Source organism: Miniopterus natalensis, chromosome 17 (genome assembly GCF_054644295.1).
Source record: "Miniopterus natalensis isolate mMinNat1 chromosome 17, mMinNat1.hap1, whole genome shotgun sequence".
Lineage (NCBI taxonomy): Eukaryota > Metazoa > Chordata > Mammalia > Chiroptera > Miniopteridae > Miniopterus > Miniopterus natalensis.
The window spans coordinates 37,167,657-37,184,021 of record NC_142097.1 but is presented as its reverse complement, the minus strand read 5'-3'; the positions used below and the strand labels follow the sequence as shown (position 1 = coordinate 37,184,021).

Here is a 16,365-nt window from a genome sequence, read left to right as displayed (position 1 = left end):
CCATGTGCTGAGAAAAATCTATCAATAGAACGAAAGGATTGGGAATGACAATGAGTTTGCTAATTAAGATTTTCCATAAAATTAAAGATTGTATCCAAAGTACTGACGATATTGAACAGGAGAGTTTTTTTCACCTTTTTTGCTGACCTGGAGTTCCGTCTTCACTGTCTCTTGTGCCCATCCCCATACCCACCACTGTGCAACTCATTTGAGCCTCACTTGACTTTCATTGCTAACCTGCCTTAACTTTAAGAGGAAGTTTCTAAAAGCTGGCCTGCTTGTGTTTGCGGGGGTGTACAAACTGTGGCCTTCTAGCATCAAGCAGATCACAGTTCTGGGATATTTTGTTTCCAAAACCTCTCAGTCTAATCAAACCTGAACCTTCAGGCTCTGTAAAAGTGGTATTTTCCCCCTCTTTTAAACCAGAGCATAATTATGACCCTTTATGCTCTAACGTCTGACCATCCAACCAATAACTACCTATTTGGTCATTTCCCCCCCCCACCATGTTACTCAAGATCACTGCTTAGCCTCATGACATTTAAAAACTTGGCTTTGGCTTTTGTGACTGCTGCTGGTTACGTCTGAGTTCATTTTTATTCTATAAGCCAAGAGTTAAGGTACTAATGTAGTTGATTCCCAAGAAGCAATTCTAGTATGATTATTATGTTTGTGCAAGGCTCATTTTTAGGAAAATTCTCTAAAACTTTTTTCAGTAGTGCTTTAACCACAGAATAAGAAAACCTCTCAACTTTTACCTCTTTACCCATGTCTGGGACAAATAAGATAACTGCATCTCCATCACACCCAGATGTTATATCTTAGGCTATTGCTACATGCTTCCCTCATGAAGTGTCTGGTGTCCTGTCCTGGTGGCCTGCAGTGCTGTCGAGCCACTAAGGACTGTGCGCCACTCAGACTAAAGAACTGGAGCTCACTGACTGCACCTCCTTTAAGACCTAGGAGGCGGTTTTCCCTCTGCACCTCTCCCTGTAGGCAGTAATCCTCAGTCTCGGGTTATCCGTGACTATTCAGTGTTTCAAATGAACTGAAGTACACCTTGGTCTTCTGAAAAAAAAGTTGTTAATATCTTTTGGACTCCAGTATAAAATCATATTAAATTCAGCTAGTGATTAAACCTTTTTTAACCACTAGAAAACGTTTAAAATACACGTGCTTGCAAGCTGTCATTGAATACTGATTGGTGCCAGGATTTGTGGAGTAAGTTTGGAAAAGGCTTTCTCCCAAACCTTTGGGGCTCAATGAGGCTGAAAAAACCAGGTGCATCCAAGATCCGATTTCAAGGCAAGATTTACTGCTTTACAGCACAAACATCATACTTGATCTTAATAGAAAAATGACATCAGATACACCCTGAATATGTTTAGCACTGGGACAGCAGTCAGTTCAGCACAAAACATTTTTAGGAACAGAGAGGCAGGAAAATAAACTATCTTACACTTTGGTACATCAAAAACACTTGTTTGAATAATATTTTGCTTGAATTAAGCCCTTTAGTCTTCTTTGAAGTGTAAAACTTTATAACTTGTTTTGGGCTCTGACCCATCTGTTGGATCTATATGACATCATACATGTCTTTGACTAGTGCACTTACTGTTCTGTACAAAACTTAAAATGTGATGGCTTAGGTATAAAATTTGGTTTGATACGTGATACAAGCTATTCAAAGTTGTATATAAAATCCAGGAAATGTTTTTTGTGTGAACTATTTCTGAGAATGTATTGAAATTAAAATAATAAAAAATAAACAGCATGAAGCAGTGATCTGTTGACGGGACAGGTCAGCAGCTGTGTGCATAGCTCGCACTAGAATAGCTTTGCCGCCGAGCTCGGAAGCATTCTGTAAGTACGCTGACAACTTCATGATTAGAGTTGGAACTACGCAACTAGTTCATATAAAGGAGCCCTGTGCCCTGTTCTAAAGGAAGGTCCCGTTACACGAAGGTAGACCTTTCCTGTCTTGATCAATCCCAAGTCTCTCATGATCCAGAAATGCCAGGATGGTAAGTTCAAATGCATTGGGTGTGAATTGCACCTTGAACTTGCACATCCCTTTTTCGGTTAAACCTTTTCACGTAGCTGCTGCTGCTCCAGAGCAGTCCATCTCCTGGTCGGAGGCGCCCTCTTAGGACCTGGAGCAGAGCTGTAGGGAGCTGCCGTCTCTTATGGTAGATGTGGCCCATCACAATATACCTGCTGCCTGGGGGGGGAAAAAATTATATATATATATATATATATATACACACACACACACACACACACACATATATAAATTCATAGTGTCTTTTCAAAGCCATGAAACAAGAAAATGTAAGATCTTTGAGGAACGACTAAGCTTGAGTATTATCTTGCATCTCAGACATAAGACCCTCCTCAGACAACAGGTGGAAACAGACTAGTAGTGACCTTTAGAAGATAACCAGATAATCTGCCAGTAAACAGTCAACATTAGAGAGCAAGGGTCCTAATCTCAATGTATCAGCAGGATTTTCCGGACTAGCACATCTCTAGAAAGATGTGGGAGAGGATATCCGCATCCCAACCCCCAAAATCCACTTTTCTAAATTCAGTTTAAACAGGTACCCTTATGCGTCGCGTCTGGCTACGGTGCTACATCGCGCAATTTGTCAACGCGTGTTCACTGAGTGCCTGCTTTGTGCCAATCCGGGCTGTTCCCACCTTTTACGGGAGGCGTGGAGGACGGGGAATTGTTGGGGCTCAAATCAGCGGCCAAAATAGTACCTGCCGTCTAAATTCCATTCATCTTGACTACCCCTCCCCACCAGAGGTGCTGGAGTGACCAAGAGAGACCCAGCTGTGGCGCCCAAGTTACAAACGGTGGCATAAAGTACATATAAAAGTGGTCAGTGAGACCAGTTTCAATACCAGGTTTAAATTCTGGACATGTCTTATTGCAACTGGAGGAGTCCAGGGCCAGGATGTGCACTCGGAAGAAAAAGCCGTCCGGAGTGACGTACAGGCGGTTCATCTTGTACAGCCCGTCCCGGTCCACCAGCAGCGTCACCAGCCGGATCCCTGGGCCCAGCGCGTCCACGTCGTGCACGATGCCGTTCACCGCTGCTTCCAAAAAAGAGTTTGGACAAATGCACAGCGTTCGCTTCCCTTGCTCTCCCCAATGCGACAAATCCCGACAGAGCCTCACGGGCCTGGGGCCTGCAGGACCGAGGCGGTGGGGTTTCCTAGGGTTTGGCTCGGGGCGCCCGCGCGCGCCTGGAGCGCGCTCGGCTCGGAGGGGCTCGCGGGGCGGCCGGGGCTCCGCCGCCCGGGCCGGGAGGAGCTGCGGGGCGGGGCTCACCGAATTCGCTCTCGCAGTAGGCCTCGCGCTCGTCCGGGGCCGCCCTGCAGGCGCGCGCGCAGGACTCGGCGCCCGGCCCCGCGTTCCCCAGCGGCGGCCCGAGGAGCAGCGGCGGCGGCGGCGCGGGTCCCGGGGGCGGCGCGGCGGCGCGCGGCCGGTTGGGGTGAGCGGGGCCGGCGGAGGCGGGGGCGTCGGCGGCGCGCGCAGGCGGGCGCGCGGCTGGGAAGCGCAGGGCCCGGGCGCGCGCGCGCCGCGAGGTGTCCTCCAGCGCGGGCACGCGGCGCAGCGACGCGCGGTTCTCGGCCTGCGGGAGGCGCGGGCTCGGCGGGCCGGCGGGCGCGCGCGTGGCCTCCCGGAAGCCGGGCCGGTTCTCTGCGGGCGGCGGGGGCTTCCTGCGCCGCGGGTCGGACCAGGCGGGAGCAGCGGCCTCGGGGACCGGCTGCGCCCCGGGCCCCGGCGTCTCCTCGGCGCTCGGGCCGCCGCCGGGGTCGGGGTTCCTGTCCGGGGGCGGCGAGGCTGGAGGGAGAAAAGAGGAGAGGCCGGGAGGCTGGGAGGCTGAGAGGGAGGCAGGCGGGCAGGGGAGGGGAGGCCGCGAGGGGGGAGAAGACGGCCGGGGGAGGGGAGCGGAGGGGAGCGGAGGGGACTGCGGCCCTAGCGGGCACCTGCGCGGGGAGAGCTGCGAGCGACGGCCGGAGAACGCAGCGGGAGGGAAGCCTCGGCCTCTGGTCGTTTCCGAGGCCCCCAGGGAAGACGGAGCGGAGGGTCTTGCCCTCGAAGAATGCGGCCAACTAAGCATAACCTGCTCGCCACGTGGGAACGTTTCATTTTTTTCAAGGAACATTTCCAATCGATAGCTTTTTAAATGACAACGCCTTGTTTGTTCTAGGACTAAACGTAATTGGCAAGTCTGGTGGAAGCACAAACTCTTTCTGCCCCCTCTCTAATATATATATAAACATCCGCCTTTCTGCTGTGTACAGTTTGCTGAGAAAGGACCGAGAGCAAAGCCCAGGGGAAGAGGTCTCATATTACAGGTTCTCCTAATTGTTGAAGCGCCCCTGACAACAGAACTATTTGGTTTTCCCATCCGTGTTTACACTGTCCTCTTGATCTCTGCAGCATCGAGCATTCGTGAGTGGATTTTTATCTGGCTTCTTGGACACCACTTAGGGGTAAACCACAGCGAAGAAAGGTTTTTAAAGCCTGGCTGGGAGGCGGAGGCCCCTGGTTAAGTATAAAAGCACACACATCGCTTACAATTTCCCCTCTTTTGATGGAGGAAAAAACACAATTTCTAAATGGTATGGCATGCAAACACATTTTTAAAAATTATTAATGATTTTCCCCAGGGCTCCAGACAGGTTGGTGAGCAAACTTCAGCGAATTTGGAAGCTGGGCAACTTTCCATGCCCAATTACACAGTGTCAGCTCCGGGTTTGCCTGGGTCCCAGTGCCCTCCAAACAGGCACAGGGACCTGTCTTTGTTTTTCCCTTTCTGTTGTTTTAAAGGCTGGTTTTCGGGATTCCTCTCCTCTTGCTTGGAAGAGCGTGGTCTGCCCATTTGCAGCTCTTGCAACACTTCATTTAAAGTGATTTATCTTGCCAAATTGATCATCTCTTTAAAATCTGCTTTTACCCAGCAATAATAGCTGGTTATAGTTAATGTTTTTGCAAAGAGGTTCATTCTGACTCATCATGGTCAACGTTGTCCCACACACAGCTGAGTAAAGTTCTGGTGGATATCCAATTCCTGACTGTCAACTGTTGACCTCCCAACTGCTTCCCCATTGATATCACCATCTGTTGTCATGGGAAAGACTGTCTGATATTTGGGTTAAATGCCACTGAAGTCATTCAATTTCCATGTGGAAAAATAATCCAAAGTAAATTGCCCAGTGAGGTACGGAAGCTATTTTCCCAGAGATAGTGGATCGAAAAAAAAAAAAAAAAATCCCCCAAAAAGCAAAACAAAACACCTCGCCACAGAAAATCCCTTCTTTTCTGTCTTCCCTCCGCAACCTATTTTCATCTCATGCATGAAACCGTGTGTCTTAAAGACTCAGGTGTGGCAGGGCCATTCCTTGGGGCTCTAGGGAGAGGGGAGGAAGGTCGGATTTCTGCTCCCTTCTCCCTCGGCCCCAGGGGCGCACCCAGGGCTCTTAGGGGCGCCTGCCACCGCGGTGTCCTGTGAGCCCCGCCGGCGAGGTTCCCAAAAGGCGCGCCGTCACCGCTTCTGACACTTTCCCTGCTCCGTGATGGAGCAACTACTTAACATGCAAAGTTTTCTCCAGCCTGCCCGGCTCGCTCGAGATCATTTCAGTAGCTGACCTGGCTTCTTTCCGAAAAGGCTGCCAAGACACATGAAGTCTTGGGGACACAGTTTGCTCCCTGCGAACACGGACCCGGAGTCTCCTCTCCTGCAAACTCGGACCCCTTTTCTCCTCCCGCCCTTCATCACTCCCTGTCCCCAGCTCCCCCCCGGACCCCAGCCCCTCTCCCAAGGCTCAGCATTTCATCGCTCTTACCTTTCCCCTCCGCCACCGGGGCTGCGGGAGACGATCCAAGGATCAAACAGAGGAGCCAGAAAGCTCTAGCTGTCATTTTTGTAGACACGGTTCCCAGGCTCTAAATCTGAGCCAGGGCTTTTTGCAGTTTCTCTCCCCCCACCCCTTCTCCACACCCCCACCCCCTTCATGCTAATGAGAGGCAGCCTTCGGGGAAACGGAATCACTCGCTGGACAGACCATCGAACAGCTCGGAGCCGCAGGGGTTTCTCCCACTTCCTCGGGGGCGCAGCGCGGCCTCCCAAAGGTGTCCCCGCGAATGTGCGCCCTGCGGCCTCTGCGCAGTGAGAGCATCCAGTCCTAAACTTGAACCCCTGAGGGTTTGCGGGCTGGGCTGGGGGGAGCAAGGGGGGGGGAGAGTGGGTGGTAGGAAGTTTCTTCTAGATTAAGTCGGCAGCAGATGAGCAGATTGGTGCTTAAGAGGGCTCGGGCTTGTGGAAGGGAGGGCTCAGGTGACAGCTCATCCCAGAATGTGCCAGGGATTCCAAGAGAAACAAGTCTCCACATCCTAGGTTTGGTCAAACGATTTTACTATGTATATGATTTTTATATTCTAGAACCAGGAGAAAAAAGTCAGCAGCAAAATAGCTCCCCACCCCCTCCCCCATCAGCATCAAGTTGGAAGGATTCACCAAACCTTTTACCCCCAGGTGCTAGGGGACAAGGTGAACAAAGCACCTTCCTGGATCTCTAGTGATGGCTCATCTCCTGTTTCTCTTCCTTCCAAGAAAAACTCATTCACTGCTTAGGTCTGCATCTTTGAAAGGGCTCTGTGTGCGGGTCCTGAGCCCAGGAGCCTCTCCCTCAGGTCGGACCGAAACAGCGTTGGCCAAGGGCAGAAACAAGCTCAGCCTAGCAAACCCTCAGCCTTCCCGGCGAGCGTCTCATTTCCACAGCTTCAAACCCAGGGGAAGGAAAATGCGTTGCCATGAAGGTGTTTTCCCTGAAGCGTCTGGGCTGACAGTGAGATGCAGCTGCTAAAAGAAAGAACACACTTCTGTTGCACTAATATCTAAGGCCTCAGGAATCGTAGTGCTGGCAGACGGACCAGATTGTGGGGGTCACGTCCTCCAGGAAGACGCTGGAAAGCTAAGACAAGGGGCCAGCGAGAAGGCTGGACTCCATCAGGTTCAAGTTCCTTTGGAGGAACCGAGGGTTGGCAGCCTGGACACACAAAAACATTTGTTGTGCTTTGTGAAAGAACCCGTAGGTTGAAGTTATGAAGTGACAGGTTTAACCTCAATTTAAGAAAGAAGACTGTACCAACCAAGGTCTCCGAGAACGCTGACTGCTTTCAGCTCCTGCCACTGGGCGCATCCAAAGAGAACGTGGCTCGGGGCTCCTGTAGGAAGTCTCCTGATTTAGGTGTGTTGTGGTTTGAGGGTTACTGGGAGGTAAATATGTTCCTCTAGAGAGGAGCTGTCTGTCTAGTCACAGGCTGACAATATGTTGGAGGGCAGGGGGGAGCGGTCACTATGTTCTGTAGTCTGGTTCTCAACCTTCTTCAGCTTGAAACTCTACAGTATGTCAGTGGATCAGATTCATGGGATTGACTCATGTTAACCAAACTCATAAAAAACAGATGTATAAACCAGAATGTTTTTATTAACATGCACTGGAGAGGCTACAGTAAAGATGATTCAGAGGTCTAATTATTAATCAGAAAGTTGTGTATTGAGCCCTAAGTTGAACTGCAGCTGAAGGCAGGCTACTCGTTCCCATTCAGGCTTTGGAAGAAGACTGAATCTCTCCAGTCACTGCAAGGCTTGAGTGTCTCCAGCCTCTGACCAGGACCAGGTAAACACTGTGAAATTCGTGCTTTTGGGGCCCAGTTTGCCTATGTCCTCAGATCCCTTTCTTTCACGTGCTCTTTCTTTAAGTCAAGTGGAATAAAATGAATTAGGCTTAAGCTTTCTCGATTACAGCCACATCTCATACATACCTGCTGGAGATTATATTCAAGTCACCCAGCTCCAATTTGGGGTGTTCCCGAAACTCTTCTGTTGCAGGAATGTTGTGAATGCCCCAAAGCCCACACCCTGAAATGTAGAGGCAGAGACCAGCTGGGTGACTCCCACTGACTCCTAGTGGCCCCCGGGGTGGCACCAGCCTGGAAGAACTTTTGGGGTCCAGAGCTGGGCAGCATCTGGTTTGCAGGTTCCAAACCCCATGAATAATGGGAGGTACAAAGAGTTCAGAGCATTCTCTCCCTATAAACAAGTCACATGGGAAGCCAGATTATCATCATGATGCTTGATAATATAAACCAGAGCACCAGGAATTCGTCATATGTTTGGAATGTTTAATGATACTGGTTTCTCAGAGCCTAATGTGTCCGTCTCCATAACAGGTATGTGTGTGTCTGTGTGTCTGTGTGTGTGTCTGTATGTCTGTGTGTCTGTGTCAGGTGGCAGAAACTAAGAGTCTTTCTCTTTCCTGCCAATTTCTGGTGTTTTGAGTGTATCTTTCTGCTTAGCAAATATTGAGCATCTACTATGTGTCACATAAGAAAGGATTTGCGCCAGGTTCCCGCAAGGAGCCCCTAAAGCCCTCGGGATTTCCCAAGTGATAAAAGTGTCTTTGTTGTTCACGAGCTTCCTGGATCTCACCTGAGGTTTGCTAATGAGGCCACTTAGAGAGACCCCTTTGAGGGCTTTAGGATGGGAGCTGGGACCAGAAAGACCAACCACGCAATTAGACGGTCGAGACGTTGAGCCAGCGGGCCCTCCGGGGAGCGGAGAGAGGCCGGAGATGGGGTTCACTCGGGTGGCCGGTGATTTAACCAGCACGCCTCCCAGATCTCAGCCTCTGCGTCTCTTCACTGGGCAGATCCTGATCTGCGTCCTTTATGATAAAGCTGCGATTGTAAGTGTAGCACCTTCCCGAGCTCTGTGAGTCGTTGCAGGGACCCATCAAACCCGAAGGGGATCGTGAGAACCCCCAGACTTGTAGCCAGCTTTTATTTAGTTAAAATTTTATTGCAGACTCTCTGTAAATGTGAAATCTCATAACGGCGTGACACGTTCTCATGTAGACAAACCATAATTTGGGAACGTTGTAGGCTGTTTGCAGGTTTTGCCATTGGAAGACTGTCTGTGTCCCCACCGACAGGGGAATGGCAGGCTGTCGCGTCGCCTGGTGGAATACCACAGAGCAGGCACCATCGACGGGGGGGGGGGGGGGGGGCAGGTAATTAATTCTTTGCTGGGCTTTGGGCACCTTGACCGGGATCCCTGGCCTTATCCACCGTGTGCCAGTAGCAGCCTGCCTCCAGTTGTGACAACCTACACTGTCTCTAGATATTGTCACATGTCTCCTGGGAGCAAAATCATGAGCCATATTCATTGCTGATACAGCAGGGAGAATATGAGCTACACTTACAAAAGCAAACTATAGATGAATGTGGTAAAGGTGATGTCCATGAAAGAAGCCGGACAGAGAACGATGTATACGGTACAGTTTCCTTTGCATAAGGTTCGCTAAGGGGCAGAACCGAGGGAGGGAAGGTCTGGCTAATGGTTCCTCCGGGAGCAGCTCATGGCTGGAAAGAGCGCGGGCGGGGACTCCGCTGCTAAAGTCGCCTCGAGTTTGACCTATTAATTTTTGATATCTTAAATAAGAAATGTTGTTAGTTTATATAGTCAAATCTGTCGGGGTTTTTAAAATGACATCTTTCATCCCTTTATAAAAGCTTAAATTTATACAAGTCATACATATTCATTCCAGAATTAGACATCACAGGTAAGAAAAAATAAAAAATTAAATGTGATTCTATTGTGTAGAAATAACTGCTATAAATATGTTGGTGTATCCGTTTGCAGACTTTTCTCTATGCATATATGTACATGAAAATAGGTTACATAATTTCCTTCTGGGATCATGGTGTATACATATTTTATGACGTGGTTTTTTACATGTTAATGATTTGTCAACATCTTTCCGTTTCAGTAAGTATAGGATTGCGTGATCATTTTGATCGACTGAATTCCTAAACATCGAACTGCTGAGTCAAAGGATGTGATAATGCGGTGTCTTGGCTGCGGCCCGCGGTGTCCCCCGGCAGCCTCATAGGGTCACACTGAGCCGCGGGTGCTGTCACCCGCGCTAACGCCTTTCTCCATCGGGACGGGAACCACCCATATTTCATATCCTTGTTCTGAAGAGCTTTTTACGATTTCCGTGTAAAAGTCTTCAGAAAATATTCTTCCAGTGACAGCTGACGCTCAGTACCCCGTTGTATCGGTGTCAGGTGTAGGGCCCAGGGGTCACACGTCTGTGCAGGTTCCGCAGCGGCTCCCGGGAGGGTCCAGCCCCCGCCTGGCACCACGCTTACTACAGTGTCATTGACTGTGTCCCCTGTGCTGTGCCTCGCGTCCCCGGGACTGTTTCGCAACTGCCAGTCTGTACTTCTCAGTCCCGTCACCTCTTTCACCCTGAAGAGTGTGTTTTTTTTTTAAAAAAAGGCTCCTCTTTAATTCACTTTTTATTTTATTGCTGGTGATATTGTACGCTTTTTTATAGATTTATTGGCCATTTGGATTTCTTTTGTTAATTTCCTGTTCGTATTCCTTGCCTGTTTATTGGGATGTTCATATTTCCCTTTCTGAGTTTAAGAGCTATTTATAGCCTAAGAATTTAAACTCTTTGTCTATTATACAGCGGGCAAAAGGAGGGTAACAGCTGTTCATATGGAAAATAATACAATAATTAATAAATAATAATGCAAGAATAAACTCTATGTTTCAAGCACTCACAACTGCAAACCTACTTTTGCTGAACCCGGTATACATTGCAAACATTTCCTCACAGAATTACGTTTGATTTTTAACGTCTTAGGGATTTTTTGGCCATAGAACTTAAATTTTGCACAGTAAAATCCATCAATCTCTTGGTTAACAATGTCCCTAGCGTCCTTTGTCATGCCTCGAAAGCCTTTCTCCAACTCAAAATTATATATGTATTAGCCTATATTTTTCTAGCGCTTGTAGTAAAATCACGATTCCATCTGGAATTTATTTTGGTATGTAGTATGAGGTAAGAATCTAATTTTATTTTTTTCTCAAATAACTAGGAAGTTGTCTAATCCAATTGGCAAATAAATTCATCCTTTCCCAACGTCGAGATGTCACCTTTAACACAGGGCAGTGGTTTTTCAACCAGCGAGCCACAAAAATGTTTAAAACATGCAACACCTGACTGTCTAGTTACAGGCACTGACCCCTTTCCCCTAGACTGTCAAATGAAAAATGACACCAGCCGACAGCAATAGCCGGCCGGTGTGAATGAAGCAAAATTATACTTTTTTTTTTTTGGTCAGATGGGCAAAAAATGTATTTTTTGGTGTGCCGCAGAATTGTAGAAATTAGTCTGTGTGTGCCGTGAGATGGAAAGGGTGGCCCTGCTGACAGGGAGACTGTCCCCTTACAGTAAACGTGGGCCTGTTCCTAGGCCCAGCCCTGCCCTGCGAGTACCTCTGTTCATTCTCGCGCCCCGGTGGCCGCAGGTTATTGGGCCGTGGTTATCATTGTCGTGGTGTTAGAACATGTCTTTCTTTTAAAAAATGGTTTTGGGTATGATAGTGTGTGTGTTTTTCCCAGTGAACTTTAGGATTATTCTGCTAAATTTAAAAATCCTGTTGGTTTGATTGAATTTGCATTAACTGTACAGATTACATTGTAAAGGACTTGGCAGCTTTTCTGTGCTCTCCTTCTGTCCGTGAGAATAGAGCAACTACAGTTCTTCGTGTGGCCTTTTCCCTCTGTCAGAATATTATCATTTTCTCATCTAAGCTCTGCACTTTTCTCGTTACATTTGTTTCCTGGGTATTTTATATGTTTACTGTAATTTGGAAGGATCTTTTTTCCTCTATCGTTTCTAACTGGACTTTCTAGGTATATAGGAAAGCTGCGGATTTGTGCGCATATCCATGGTTACTGTTCACGTCCCAGTTAGTGCCTCTCCAAAAATAGTCCAAACTATTTGCAATGGATTCCCTTGGGTTTTCCCAGTAAAAAAAAATATATACTCTGTAAATAATGATATTTTGCTTCTTCCTCTCAAATATTTATTTAACTTTTTATTGCATCGATGAGAACTTTCCAAGCTTTGTTGGACAGCATCATAGTCATTGTCCTGGTCTTACTGGTGCGCCTCACTAGTAGGCCCCCTCAGGGCTCCAGTTTCAAGTGGCTCGGCCTGACTGGCTTCCAGTGCAGTGAGCTCTGGTAATCGGCACCCCCACCCCTTCCCTTAGGGAGCAGACACCTATCTTTATTATATTGTGGTATTCTTAACATTGATCGCCTGATTGCATCCCCTAGAGGGTGTATTTTCTCTCCAGTCATTTTTATCTCTATGCTTTTCCTTGTACTCATAGTTCAAGAAATGTTTTTTTTAAATTAATGCATAACAAAATCGGAAAAATTGGGGTACTTCCATATCTAATGTTACAATAAAATAAAAAACGAACGTCTGTTGTCAACAATAATGATTATAATAATAGCTGTCACCTATTGAGTGCTGTTCCAAGCATTAAATCTTTACATCAAAATATGAGTTTATACTTTTATTATCCTAGTTTTACAGATGAGTAGCTGAGGCACAGAAAGGTTAACTAACTTGCCCGGGGTTACACAGCTATAGCCAGCGCTCTGTGCCAGGCAGGCTGTCCCCGGGCGGAGGCGCTGTCCGCGCGCAGTCTCGCTGCAAACAAGGGACGATTGTTCTGCCTCTGAGCGCGACCTTCCCCCGGAGAGGCGCCCCCTGCCGGCCGGGCCTAAGACGCGCGGCCCCAGCGTCTCCCTGCGCGGGTGCCTCCCTGCTGTTGGTGGCTGTCCCCTCTCCCGGAGGGGTTTCTGGTGTCTCCCAGTGTCACTGAGGGTGGTGGTCGTGTTTCTGCTGCTCATCCACCCCCCCTTGTTGCTTTTGTGGGATTTCCGAGAGGAGTAGAGAAAATGGCAACGCCACAGTATGTTTAATACTGCAACCTGGTAAATTGTAAACTGTGATAATCCTGAATGTTAGTATTAATCGGATTGCATTTGAATATTAGTCCTGGTGTAGTCTCTGAACTTCTTGAGTTTTGAAAATTTGAACTAATACAATACTAATAAATATTTGTATGCATCTGAGATTTTAAAATTAAAATTCTAAAGTGATCCAACAGGCAAAATTAAACAATGCTGTTAGAAATAGGCTACTGGTCACCCTGGGAGGAGGTAGTGATGGAGGGAACTCAAGGGGGGGGCTTCTGCAGTGGTTAATGTCTCATTTCTTGATCTGGGCGCTGACTATATAAGTGTGTTCGGTTTGTGAACATAATTGAACTGCACACATGATATGTGACTTTTCTGCGAGTATATTACACATCGATAATCATTTTTTAACCAAAATTTGATATAGGACAGCATTTTAAAAATTCAAGCTGAGGCTTGGCCATGTAGCTCAGTTGGTTGGAGCACCACCCTGTATACCTTAAGGTTATGGGTTTGACTCCCTGACAGGACACATACCTAGAGGTTGTGGGTTCAACCCTGAGTTGGAGTGTGCCAGGGAGGAAACTGGTTGATTTTTTCCCCCCTCTTTCCCTTCCTGTGCCTCTAAAAAATCAATATAAATATGTCCTCAGGTAAGGATTAAAAAAAATTCTAGTTGATTTTAAACCAAAGTTCAAAAATGTTATAAAATGTATATTAGTAATTTTATCTTTCTTCTTAGCCTACGTATAATAAATGTAATACAGCTATCATTATTTAAAAGTTGTTAACTGTATTCCAAGACTTGACACCTTTGTTTATTAATAAGGTCAAGTACAGACTATAGACTGAAATGTAATGAGAGTCTGTGAATCCTTAAAAATTCACAGCCTAGTTTTTGTTTTGTTTTGCAACAGTTTTGCTGCCAGAACACAGGTGTCATTTGCTCGGCTTAGGTTGGGCAGGTTTGTTTCCATTGTTGACAAGAGGGGACCAGCAAGGGTGTGTTTCTAGAAGAAAGGACTTGTTGAGAATTTCAAACTTCAGGGTGGGGCCAAGCAAGATGAGAACTGAAAGGGATTCCTTTTCTTTTTTACTGATTTTAGGGAAAGAGAGAAACATCAGTTTGTTGTTCCGCTTACTTATAGGTTCGCTGACTGATTCTCGCATGGCCCTGCCCAGGGATGGAACCCACACCCTCAGCGTTTTCAGGGCTGCTCTCTAACCAGCTGAGCTGGCTGGCCAGGGCCAGGCGGTGTTTCTTAAATTTGCTAATTAAGAGGTCACCGTGGAGGAGCAGTGCGCCCGCCCGGTGGCAGGACAGCGAGGAAAGCGTGGAGGTGGGGCACAGGAGACGGGCACGTGGAGATCGCCCTGGAAGCGGCCTCTGTGGAGAGAGCTGGCCCGGGCCCAGGACGAGCTCTTAAGGGGTGGGGAGTGGTGGACCGTTTGGGGCCCGGAGGAAAGAGCCAGCAGGGGGGGAACCTAAAGACAAAGGCGAGGGTGGGGGGACTAATGGGCCTGTAGCTTTTGAGTGTTTACTAAACTCCAGACAAGTTTCCTGAGGAGACAGGGGGCAGGTTCTGGCCTGGAACTGGAGGAGGGACAGCTCTTCCTCTGACAGGTAAGGAACGGGGGAGGTGACAGTGGTGAGGGAAGAGGAAAATGTGGAATTTGCATCAGGGGACCTGACTCTGGGGTATTCAGTAGGCGCTCAATACGTGTTTGCTGACTTCAGCCGACTGAGCCCTGGGGCATGAGCAGCAGACACCCAGCAGAGAGAGGGAGCTGGGCTGAAGGAGGCCGAGGAAAGGACCCGGAGCGAGGGGCAGGCGCGCCTGCAGAGGCCCGGGCAGGCCAGCCGGAGCCCGGGGAGCTGCAGGGATTCCCGCCTGGGGCTGAGCAGTCCGTTAGGAGAGCAGTCTTTGCCTTTAGGGACCAGGGACGCATTGTCACCGTCCATCGTCCTCAGATGCTGCCTACCTGTCGAAGGCAGGAGGCAATTCAGTTCAGATGTTTTTGAGCACCTACTACATGCAAGGACCTGATGTGGCCACCAACTCGGAGAGACCGGGAACAGAGCTGGAAGTCATCCGGCCTTCATCTGCGAACGTGTGCTGGTTTGAACGTGCAGCGCGACATTCCGAATCTTAAAAGGGGCTTGAGGGTATTTGTTAAATTTCTCTATTGGTTGCTTACTGGTTTTTTGTTTTGTTTTAGTAAACGTTTGATTTTGTAATAATTGCAGATTCACATAAAAGTTGCAAAGATGGAACAAAGGGCTCCATGCACCACCCTTCACCCAGTTGCCCCGGTGTTGGCATCTTCCATTACCATGTATGTCAGAACTAAGACATCAGCACCGGCACATTCTATGCCTGAACTCGACTGTGTCTGATTCCACTCGTTTCCCCACTAATGTCCTTTTTCTGATTCAGGCTCAAGTCCAGGATACTACATTGCATTTAGCGTTTAGTAGTTTTTGTAGAGTAGGAGTTAGCTCAGTGATATTCTTCTTGCACAAGTTTTCCAAGAAGAGTTTAAACTTTCAAGCCAGTCCACTGAACCGGTCTGAAAAGCTTAAAAACTCTGATTGTCGTTTATTACGCTAATCTGCAAGTAAAACAGACACACAGGCACACCGCCCCCCTCAAAACCCATACGTTTTAACTACAATTTATTGTTCATAATAGTTCCGAGACAGAAGCCGTAAATTATGTTTATTATATTTGTGTGTCCTTACAGCACAATTGCTTTTCTACAAACTCTCGGTAATGAAACAAATGTTTGGAGCCAGCACGGGTAGATCCGCGCACACCCCTTGGGCTAAGGGTGGGGAGCAAGTTTTGCGCGTGTGTTTTGCGGCCCAAGGTGAAGCTCAGCTTGGAAAGGTAGAGAGCGAAGGAGAGGAGCCCGTGTCCAGTCGGCTTTTTTCTTTTAAAAGCACAAGTTAAGCAAGAGAAATGCTCCCCTTTGGCGTCAGTTCCTAGCTTTCGCTTACAGAGTCCCAACTGCAATGTTTTTAAAACGCGGGGACCCGCTTCCGAGCTTGTAAAGACAGCCGTCCCCGCGCTCGCTGCGGGGGCGCAGAAGCAGCACATTTTACAATTTCCTTTTATTGATACCCGCTTCCCTCATTGCCTTCTTCTCCGGTAAAAATGGAACCCGGTACGACCCAGATGGGACTCGAACCCACAATCCCCAGCTCCGGAGGCTGATGCCTTATCCATTAGGCCACTGGGTCACCACAAGAACAGGTCTCCCACAACGCCCTCTTACGCGATGCCATCATCGCGCCCCGCCCCCTGCGCTCTGCGGCCGTGCGTCGGGCGGTGCGTGTTTCAGAAGCCGCCGGCCGGCGGCAGCGCACACGCCTGCGCGCTTCGGAGCCCTGGGCCTGGACTTCAGGCTGACCATAGTGCGCCTGCGCGTGGCTCTCCGCGCCCCGCTGGCCGAGCGGCGGGGTCTGCTCGCGGGCGGTCCTCGCCCG

At 48.5% G+C, this 16,365-nt stretch overlaps 1 protein-coding gene, 1 long non-coding RNA gene and 1 other non-coding gene across 4 annotated transcripts; 1 reads left to right on the top strand and 2 right to left on the bottom strand.

Moving 5' to 3' along the window:
• Positions 1-1,293: 1,293 nt before the first annotated feature.
• On the bottom strand, positions 1,294-5,938 carry C17H17orf58 (chromosome 17 C17orf58 homolog). Its single transcript, XM_087826315.1, has 4 exons — positions 5,863-5,938; positions 3,338-3,853; positions 2,908-3,099; positions 1,294-2,221 (listed from the first exon to the last, which is right to left on the bottom strand). Exons 1-4 carry the CDS (start codon positions 5,936-5,938, stop codon positions 2,031-2,033), a joined length of 975 nt encoding a protein of 324 aa, XP_087682441.1. The 3' UTR covers positions 1,294-2,030.
• On the top strand, positions 4,091-12,445 carry LOC107530760 (uncharacterized). Of its 2 annotated transcripts, XR_001602566.2 has the most exons (3): positions 4,091-7,266; positions 7,628-7,698; positions 9,850-12,445. It is a non-coding gene; the product is annotated as an uncharacterized LOC107530760 (long non-coding RNA). The 2 variants fall into 2 exon arrangements; XR_001602565.2 differs by lacking the exon at positions 9,850-12,445 and having other exon boundaries at positions 7,628-7,825.
• A 3,601-nt stretch (positions 12,446-16,046) lies between these two features.
• TRNAR-CCG (transfer RNA arginine (anticodon CCG)) lies at positions 16,047-16,119 on the bottom strand. The gene has a single exon. It is a non-coding gene; the product is annotated as a tRNA-Arg (tRNA).
• Between the last annotated feature and the right edge of the window lie 246 nt (positions 16,120-16,365).